We start from the raw sequence: 10,115 nt of genomic DNA on the forward strand, positions 1-10,115 counted from the left end.
TCCATCATCCCTATGATTCCATGGCTAGAAATCCATGACTAAGCTTTACGATCTCGGACTGAGCAAGAAGAACACCGCTGCACAGTGGAAGGGGAGCTGGAAATCAGCTGAAATGCTGAAGCTTAATAAAACTCTCTGTGCTTTGCCTTTTTTTTATAACTGTTTTCCCACAAGACAGTGGCAGGACAAAGAGGATTGATTTTAAAATAAAAGAGGGAAAATTTAGGCGATGTTATGTTAGGAAGTTTTTTTTTTATTATTATTTAAAAAAATCAGAGGGTGGTGAGGCACTGGCACAGGTTGCCCAGAGAAGCTGTGGGTGTCCCATTCCTGGAGGTGTTCAAGGCCGCGTTGGACGGCGCCCTGGACAGCCTCATCTGGTGGGTGGCAACCCTGCCCATGGAAGGGGGGTTGGAATTGAATGGGCTGTTAAGGTCCCCTCCAACCCAAGCCATTTTATGGTTCTATGATCTTCAATGTTCCCACCAATATAAACCTTTGTATAATTCCATCGCCTTTAAGATCCCTTCCAACTCGAGCCGTTCTGTGATATTTAATGTCCTTTCTAACAAAAGCCATTCCTCAGTTCTATGGAGGAAGGGGACAGAGGAGGCTCAGGGACGCGGAGGCAGAGCCCAGCAGCCGGGCTGCACGCCAGGCGCCTGAGATCGGTAGCCGAAATGCGTGCGGATGCTTTTCATTTACACCTGCCTCTCCTAAATCACAGCCTGAGGGCTCTGGGCCTGCAGGCAGTGACGCCAGGCTGCAGGAAAATCTCATATCCTGCAGAAAAGCTTATTAATTCGAGGCTTCACAGGCTGAGATTTCACCTCTGCGACTTTCAGTGCCCAAATCCTGGTGAGGTGCCCACAAACCATCTGCAGCCAAAGGGATGGGGTGGATTCCTGCAATCTGTTTCTGAGTTCATCTCACGTAGCTTGGCTTTGCAGATGCAGAATATCCCCCCCCCCGAGCATCACGGCTTATTATGCTGCGTGGGAAGTGACGTTCAGTGGGCAAGGTAATGTTTGCAACAAGTATTGCATGGAGGAGTCTGCAGCACAAGCACAGACCTACCAAAAGAGATCTATGATCTGGGTTGAATGGGGCCCTGGCCAGCCTGGTCTAGTATTAGATATTCCTTTCATTGGGATTTGCTCCCTTATGTGCAAGGAGGATGGATGCTCAGCGGAGCAAGAGGGGCTGTGGAGCTGCAGGATTAAAGGAGAGCTCCACAAGGGATGGATGTGCCCCATGTGATCCAAAGGAGGGTCCTGAGGACCCTCGGGGGAGTGCAGTTGTGCAACAACACCTGGCATCAGCTGCAAGTTGGAATGGTTGTAAATGGTGAAAGCAGCACTGCACCTTATGGGGCCAGGATAGGGGAAGCCTCACGGACCCCCAAAGTCAGCTCTAGGGTTCCTGTTTTAGGGTGGGCTGTAACAGCAGAAGGAAGACAGGGATAAAATTGGGATAGAACAGGTGGAGAGCTGCAGCTGAAGGTCCACAGCATTACCGAGACACACACAGTGCAACATAGACTTTTAAGTGTTCCCAAATCACCCACAAAGAGTTCTGCTCCCTGAACGTCCCCAGTCAAAGACCAGACCTCTGGGCAAAGCCAAAGCATCCGCTTTTCTTTGTCTCCCCGTGAGGTGAGGCGTGCAGAGATACAATCCTCCCTTTTGGAAAGCTGCTTTTTGGAAAAAATGTGCCTTGAGGAATGAAAGTTATTTACAAGCTTTGCTCAGCTTCCAGACCTTCGTGTTTGGAAGAAGTAGCTGATTTCCCTGCCCATTGCCAGGGAAACGAGCAGACACGTTGGATTCCGAGCTCGCTTTCCCAGTAGGAGAAAGTTCTCAGACCTCAGCTATTAATGGTAAAATTAATACTTAATATTTTCATTGCACGAAAATGCTGAAAAGAAAGTCTTTCGCTGCACGCTTACCGCAACCCAGGCTGCCGTTATGGGATGGTGCGGAGTTGCAGAGCTGCTCTTTGTGCCCTCAGAATTTCTTGAATGGCTTAGTGATTTAGTGCCATTTTTCTTGATTATTTTTTATTAATCCTAATTTGTTCGTAGCGTTTCTCCTCCTCAAAGGATGTGAGTGGTGCAGACAGAACAGCGTAATGCCCCCTGAAAACAGAGACGGTAGTTACTGCAAAATCCTATTATATTAAGTTATATTAAGTTATTATTGTTTAGTACCATAATATACATAACATTATACGTATATAATATTATCATATTAAGAGTTATATGAAGGATCTGGTGATTCAGGTCCCTGGGACTGTTTTATGGGATCATGTTGAAACCAGCCCTGCTCTTGGTGCTTTTCAGATCCTTAACAGCACCCTTGAACCCAGCTATGAGCCACCTCCTTGTCGTCAGTGACAACCAGGAACGGGTTATTTTTAAAATCTGATCATTTGTTAAAACGTCTATCAAAATATTTTATCAGAATATTACTTCTTAATCACTGCAGGGGGAGTTGGATAAAGACAGCGTCCCTTCTGTTTCCCTTGGTGTCACACAGGCTCCTCCAAGAAGCACAATGTCCCAACAGGTTCTAAGAAAAGGAGCTTTGGTGCTCAGCATCTCTGTCTCTTCCAGGCTTGGAGATGGAAACAAAGCAGTTGTGCCCGGTGTGGAGTGCAGTTGCAGGGGAAACACGCTGACTTTTGCAATTTTCATCCTTGTTAAACAAAACTGTGAGAGACAGAGATGTGATGGTTACTGCTGAAAGCCACGAAGGCGATATTCTACACTTTCTTCATATTACTGTCCTCTTCCTTATGTTTTCAGGCTCCAGGCTATGAAAGTGCATGAAAAACAGCTGATGAATTTCCCTCGTAAGCCTTCTTCTTTCCCCGAAGGAGAGAAGAAGCCAAAACTACGAACTGACTACTACTAAAAAGTAGTGAAACTGCTGATTTCTTATTTTCGTCGCTCGTGGGTCCTTAGAGACCAAGTTACAGAGAGAGACCTGGAAGAGCAGAGACACCTTCTGTGCTTTTATTTACCCCTGCTGTGAATTCAAAGGGCCCTTTTCGAATCCAGATCCAAGGAGAGCTGGCCACCACCAACTGCAGTTGGCAGTGCTGGGATGCATTTTGCCCCTGCATTCCTTTCCCTGGAGCATAACTCTTCCATTTTAACAATTTCATTGTGCAGAAAGGAGGAAAAAAATTAGGGGTCTATTTAGAGGACTCACATCAGGACTGTGGATAACAAACTCTGCTGCCGACTGTGGGAGACTGGGTATTGCTGTGTTGCAATCTGGTGAGAAAAGCGATACAGCAAATGAGTACAAAGGTTGCCAAGCTGTGCTGAAATTTCATTTCTTCCCTTCTTAAAGCTGGGAAGTTCTCTTTCTCATTTCCTCACAAATATCACAGTTATGGAATCACAGAACAGCTTGGGTTGGAAGGGACCTCAAATGCGACCCAGTTCCAACCCGCTGCCATTGGCAGGGTTGAAATGCACTAGAGCAGGCTTCCCAAACCCCCAGTCAACCTTGGAGGTCTGAAGGGATGGGGCATCCACAGCTTCTCTGGGCAGCCTGTGCCAGGGCCTGTCCCTTCTGATCAATGCCCCGTAGAATTCTTTCTTTTCACATCCCTCACCAATTTCCACTACCCGTACCTGTCCTTATCCCCCCGTTTGACCAGCAGGTCTTTGCCCAGCCATGCAGATTTCCTGCCTCCTCTGTCAGTTTTCCTATACTGGGGAACAGAGAGCTCTTCTGCTCTCAGACAGGCATCCTTAAAGAGCTGCCAGCTTTCCCCCGCTCCTTCGTTTTAAGGACAGCTTCCCAGGGGATTTCACTCAGTAATCCATCAAATAGGCTGAAGCTTGCTCTCTAGGATCCCGACTTCCCTTTTTCCCAGGACCACCTTCCTCAAGATCACAAACTCCATCGGAGCAGATGGAGTCACTACAGCCCAGAGGGGCCTCCAGTCTTAACCTCCTTAATGAGCTCCTCTCTGCTGGTGAGTACCAAGTCCAGAAACAGTGCTCCTCTCTCCTTATCCTCAACACACTCCAGGAGTCTTTGGGATTGCTTAAAGACTACCGCACTGCTTTCCCAGCCGCTGAAGTGCTTGAAAACCCCATCAGGATGAGGGCCTGCAGGCACGACATTTCCTGCAGCTGAAGCAATAAGCCCTCATCCACAGCCTCCCCTGATCAGGCAGCTGTAGTAGACCCCCACCACCAGATGTCCCTTATTGGTCTGGTCCCTGATTTTCACCCACCAGCTCTCAACCTGATCATGGCTGTTTCTCAGAGGCAGCTCTTCCCATTCTATTCCACTCTATCCACTCTGTCCAGCTCTTAACACACAAGTGGATGCGTCCCCTCGTCTGTATCGGTTTGAATTGAATACGCTGTAATAGCAAAATTGGCATGCAATATTGGTTTGCAAAATTAGCATGGATGTCCAAGAGTCTCTTCCTCAAAATGTGGCTACACGTGGACTGGCCAAGAGATGGTGATATAAGATTTAAAAAATAACATACGTTCAAGGAAATTACATGGAGCCTGGGAGAGCTTGTTCAGTGTCCTTTCAGAGCTGGTGAAGATGCATAACATCTTGAGCACCACCATGGCTTGAGCAGGCCAACATTCACTAATTGTGAGGTGCCAGAACTTGTGGATGCAGTCCTGGGTCTGTGTTGTGGGGTCCACTCCTGGACTGCATTCCTTTTTACCAGGTTATAGAGTGGTTGAGCTGCTATATTAGAACCTGCAATAAGTACCTTCCAAATCTCCAATATCCTTTGCACAGCACGTAACTCCTATTTAATTCTCACATTTGGGTACCTGCTGGATTTCTTGGAGTACTTCAGTGTCTGTTTTTCTCCCACCTTCCCATCTGATTCCCTCCAAACTTCCTTCCTGGGCAGATCCCTCTTTCCTTCCCTGCAGAACCCTGACCCAAAGGACTGCAGATGTGTTGTGACCTTGTGCACAGACCGTTTCCAAGTTGTGCACAGAGGTCACCCAGGCGGACGTGGTGCACAGCTGGCACAACAGCGACCTCCTCTGCTAATTTTAATCCTCCCACCTATTCAGCCAGTGCAGTATGAGGCCGTACAGGAGCATCGTAGTGGGGATGAGTGATTCTGTAGTTTGGATTTCTCCTCAGGATGCTCTCTTCCACTCTCTCTGGCTCTCCTGCCTTAAGTCGCTCCCATTCCCTGATGCAGATCCCACAGGACTATGAAGAGACAACGAAGGAACTGTGTACCACTGCTGTGCAACAGAAGTTGACGGCCCATTTCAGTAACTGGGAGACAGGCACGTATGTAAACATTTTCCATCATCTCACACATTCAGCAGGAGACCGACAGCGCTCCCCAGTTTCCTCATTTTGCTCTCTCCTTTTGCATACGGACAGGTTGTCTCTTTTCCATTGCATTGACTTCAGCTGAGACTCTCCCCTGCCTTTCATCTTTCATCCACTAGGAGGATAAACAAGGACCTCTTGGACACCAATGCCATGTAAACCCACCTTAATGGCTAAGATTAATGAATACAACACTGTGCTCCACAGCCTCTCTGGGCAACCTGTTCTACTGCTCCCTCTCCTGCACAGTAAAGAAATACTTCCTGATGTTTTGTCTTGTTCAGGTTTGTGCCCATTGCCTCTTCTTGTGGCCTGTTGCACTAAAAATATCCTGGCTCCATCCCCTTCCCATTATCCACTTAGGTGTTTACACACACTGGTAAGATACCCCCTGAGCAGTCCCAGCTCCCCTAGCTTCTCCTCACAGGAGAACTGCTCCAGTTCTTTCATCATCTTGGAGGCCAGGTCTCTCTTGTAGTGGGGGGCCAGGAAGTGGACCCACAACACCGGGTACAGCCTCAGCAGCGCTGTGGAGAGCAAAAAGCTCAACTCTCTTGACCTGCTGGTGATACTTTGCCTCATGAAGCCAATAAGATCATTGGCCTTCTTAACAGCAAGGGCATGTTGCTAACTCATGGCTAACTTGGTGTCCACCAGGACTTCCTTGATTCTTTTCTGCCATCTGCTTCCAGTTGGGTGCCCTTGCATGTCATCATGTGCTGGGATTGTTCCTCCTTGGGTTCATATGCATTTCTCCTTGGTGAACTTCATGAGGTTTTTGTCTGCCCACATCTCCAGCTTCTTATAGAGTAACAGAACCACAGAACCCATCCCAGTGCCTCTCAATCCCTGTACCCCCACAACCCCTCCATTTTTCCCCACAGGACTCCACACCACCTGTCAGCAAGGTGTGATGGCAGGAGTGAAAGGAGGACAGAGTGAGGGGACTGAGGAGGCTCTGGAGTGTTACAGTCCCCACTCTGTACTCCCGCACTGTCTGCTACCTGGTGGTGGCTTCCATCTTTGTGTGCACTGAAGAAGCCTCAGCCCAGTAAGACCCCACTAGATTTCTTTTTAGGGGGGCACAACCCCATCAATCCCCAAGACCCAACACTGATCCAGCCTCCCATCCCAAACCCCAATTATTTTGGGTTAGGTCATGCAACCCCAAGCCCCAAATCTCCCCCACAAGTTGAAGATCATTGAAAGCCTCACCAACCTCCTGGACTCCATGATGGCCCCATCACTCTTCAAGCAGCTCTCCTGCCTTCTTCTGTGCCTTAGTCACCATGGTGTCACCTCTGAGGAGCTGGAGCAGGGCATCTCTGATATCCTGCTCATCCATACCCTTGCCCAGGTCACCAGTAGAACCCAGGGTTTGAAGATGACACGATGATGTTGATGTTGATGATGATGTTGACAATGAGACAGAATCAGAGTTGAAGGGATCAAAAGGGACCTCTGGAAATCATCTAGTCCAAACGTCTACTAAAGCAGAATTCCCTTGATTAGTTTGCACTGGAAAGCACCCAAGCAGGTTTTGTTTATCTCCAGAGAAGGAGACTCCACAACCTCTCTGGTTGCTCCAAAGCTTGCTCCACTCTTCTATCACTCTGACAGTAAAGAATTTTTTCCTTATATTCATATGGAACTTTCTGTGTTCCAGTTTTTGCTCATTGCCCCCAGTTCTGCCGCTGAGGCAGAAAAGAGCCTGGCCCCATTCACTTGACTTCTGTCCTTTACTTATTTATAAGTACTGACCAGGTTTCCTCTCAAGCCTTCTCTCCTCCATGTTGAACAGTCCCAGGTTTTTCAGCCTCTTCCAGGCCCCTCATCACCTTTGTTAGCCCTCCCAACCCTACTCATAGCCCTAACGCTACTCCTATCCCTGAACCCTACCCCTAGCTCTACCTCTAGCCGTTATCCTAACACTAATTTTAACTTTGATATCCCACTGGAGCTGCTCTCCACCAGGATTTATGCTGATCTAAGACATCCCCAGCAGAGTCAGGACACCAGAAGAGAGAAGGACACAGCAACAGCATGGTGTCACTGTACCTTGCCATGATGAGGCTGCTGTCAGAGTTTTTCTCCGTGCACTGAGCCTTTCTGAAAGAATATATGCAACTTGTGATGGTAAGAATATATTTATTGGTTATCACATGCAATCATGAGTTAGTTAGCAAGCTGTAGAACACTGTTAGCTCTGCAGCAAAGCCATGAGGTGGTGATTCCATCTCCCATGGGATCCATCATCACCATCCACCTCCTTCCAAGACCGCTGGAGAAGCCTTGCTGCATCCTTGCTGAATATCTCCCAGGGGCTCCTTTGGGCAGCAGTGGTGCCCATCTTCCCTCACACGACTTTGGTGTAGGGTGGTGGATTCATGTTTTCAATCTGGACTTTCAGGACGGCTTTTTGGTTGTTGGACATCTTGGCTTGGACACGAATGTTCCCCTTGGAGACCTCCAGGGTTTCATGTTCATACCCCAGCGTGGCTCGCTGGAAGAGCGAGGAGCCGCAGTATGGTTTACTCTTCATCATTTTGGAGAAGACATCGCTGAGGATCCCCAGGTGGTTCTCCTCCGTGAAGATCTCCAAGGCAAACTCGATTTTGTAGAGGATGTAGTCAAAGGGGTTGGAGAATGCGATGGCCAAAAAGAAAGCGTCAGCCTTGCAGACCACAATCCCCACGCTCCCTCGCAGGCTGTAGGGAGTTTTTGCAAAGGCACATATTCCTCTGGAGTCTGGGCCAATTTCAAAGGGCAGAGTGGTCAGGATCTTGCCACTGAAGCAGTAACTCCTGTAGAAGAAGGGTTGGTGAGAAAGGGCAGCTGGAGCCCAGCGGATGGAGACAGAAGGGGAACTCAGTTGCAGAGGTGCTGAGTGGGACTCAGAATTCTCTAGAGAGCAGGCTTTCACCAGCGCAAGCATTGCCAATGCCAAGCATCCCTGAGCCAGAATTACCGCTCCCAGAATCACTAGTGCACAGCATCACCAGAGCAGGCGTGACAGAAAGGGAGCTCAGTGTCCCTACCAAGCCTCTTCACCCAGCCTTGCTGGACCCAAGCTGTGTCCTCTGCGCATCTTCTAGTTTGGCTGATGGGAATCTCACGCAGTCCTGCAAGAAGTGCAGGTGCAGCGGCTGGGGAGGAGTAACTCCAGCAGTGGGCGATGCTGGGGGCACCCAGCTGGAAGCAGAGGCAGAAAAGGACGTGATCTGCAATGTGCCCCTGATGCCTATGGGGCTGAGGGTGCTGTGGGCTGCATCAGGCAAAGCACTGCCCAAAGCAGGAAGAGATCCTGCCCTTCTGCTCAGCTGAGGTCACACCTGGAGTGCTGTGTCCAGTTCTTGCCCCCAGTAGAAGGGAGATGGTGTAAAGAGTTCTGTAGAGGTCCGCTGAGACGGGGAAGGGATTGCAGAATCTGTCCCATTGGGAGAGCTGGGACCACCGATGCAGAAGAAGAGGTGGCTCAAGGGACCTCAGCAATGGTGCAGGTATCTGATGGGGGGGAGCAGCAAAAGAGAAAGGAGCCATAATGCTCGCACGGTTTGAATGCGTGCTCATGACTGGCTGCCCCAAGCTGGAAGGGACAAGAGCTCACCCTGATGACAGCAAGGAATCTAAGCGGGGCCTCCAAGGGAATAAGGAAGGAATAAAGACACGGAAAGAACTGGATAAGGATGGGGACGAGGAAGGAGTTTCTTGAAGTGTGTGAGCAGTACAGCGCCAAGAGGGGATGGTCCACCACAAGATGGAGGAACGTGCTGGAAATTGCTCCAGCACTTGGCACTGAGCCTCTCTCCATTTCTTTGGAGATGTCTCTCATAGGCAGGTGGCAGAAAGCAGCAGGGGACGGAGGGGTACCCACCTGAACTCCTTCAGCGTCACTGTCCTGGTCCTGTTGATGATCTCCAGGCCCACGCTGCGGCACACATTAATGTCCTTCATCAGGCTCTCCACGCTCTCCCCCTGTTGCCCAGGGTTACAGTTGTCACTGTGAGGCTTCTCCTTTTCTTTTTTCTCCTTTAGTGGCATCTTCCCCACTCAGTCCTGGGAGAAACACTGTGGAGCTGCTGAAGTGCTGCAGTGGTGCAAAAATAGCAAAAAAGGGGTGGCTCCCTATGGGAGCTCAGAGCAGGGCACACAGTGCTCCTCCCACACATCCTGTCGGGCTTTGCAGGTCTCACAAAGGGCAGCTCTTGCACAAGGAAGTCCTGGGGGGAGCGACGCGGAGGGCTGTGTTCTCCTGCTCCATCCCCAGCTCTGGTTCTGGAAGGATCCGGCTGGAAAATGTCCAGAATTCCAGGGCTGAGGGTTTGCTGATGCTCAGAGAACAATGAGTGCTCCTCATTATCACATCCTGCCCATGAAGGAGGAAGTCAGGGTATGTGCTAAATACAAATTTAGGTATTCTGTGCTTGGTTAATCTTGATACTATTTGTCCCAATGTTATTTGTTCCACAGGTCACATTAAGCTACAGGTTTAAGTGAAAGTGGGAGGGTCACAAGCAGCAGTGAATTCAACTGCTCCATGGTTTATTGCTGAGCAGCACTGTTTATTTGCACTGCAACAATACGTTTGCAATGCAGCAGCGTGTTTGCAATGCAATGCAACTCAAAACTATTTCAGAGTGATTCAGTGTGATCTCTGTGCACTGTGGGAAGAAGTGGGCTCCAAAGCTTTGCAAGGATGCTGAATTAGACATCATTGTATAGGAGATGCCCCAGGCCACTCATCATCTTTGGGCTGAGTTCCTT

General features: G+C 49.2%; 1 protein-coding gene and 1 long non-coding RNA gene across 2 annotated transcripts; both read right to left on the minus strand.

Moving 5' to 3' along the window:
• Window positions 1–283: 283 nt before the first annotated feature.
• Window positions 284–6,562, minus strand: LOC104909723. Its single transcript, XR_002111901.2, has 3 exons — window positions 3,216–6,562; window positions 2,471–2,710; window positions 284–2,137 (listed from the first exon to the last, which is right to left on the minus strand). It is a non-coding gene; the product is annotated as an uncharacterized LOC104909723 (long non-coding RNA).
• Window positions 6,563–7,482: 920 nt separating this feature from the next.
• On the minus strand, window positions 7,483–9,508 carry LOC100550265. Its single transcript, XM_003202010.4, has 2 exons — window positions 9,226–9,508; window positions 7,483–8,155 (listed from the first exon to the last, which is right to left on the minus strand). Exons 1-2 carry the CDS (start codon window positions 9,390–9,392, stop codon window positions 7,708–7,710), a joined length of 615 nt encoding a protein of 204 aa, XP_003202058.2. The 5' UTR covers window positions 9,393–9,508; the 3' UTR covers window positions 7,483–7,707.
• Between the last annotated feature and the right edge of the window lie 607 nt (window positions 9,509–10,115).

Source organism: Meleagris gallopavo, chromosome 1, assembly GCF_000146605.3.
Source record: "Meleagris gallopavo isolate NT-WF06-2002-E0010 breed Aviagen turkey brand Nicholas breeding stock chromosome 1, Turkey_5.1, whole genome shotgun sequence".
Classification (NCBI taxonomy): Eukaryota; Metazoa; Chordata; class Aves; order Galliformes; family Phasianidae; genus Meleagris; species Meleagris gallopavo.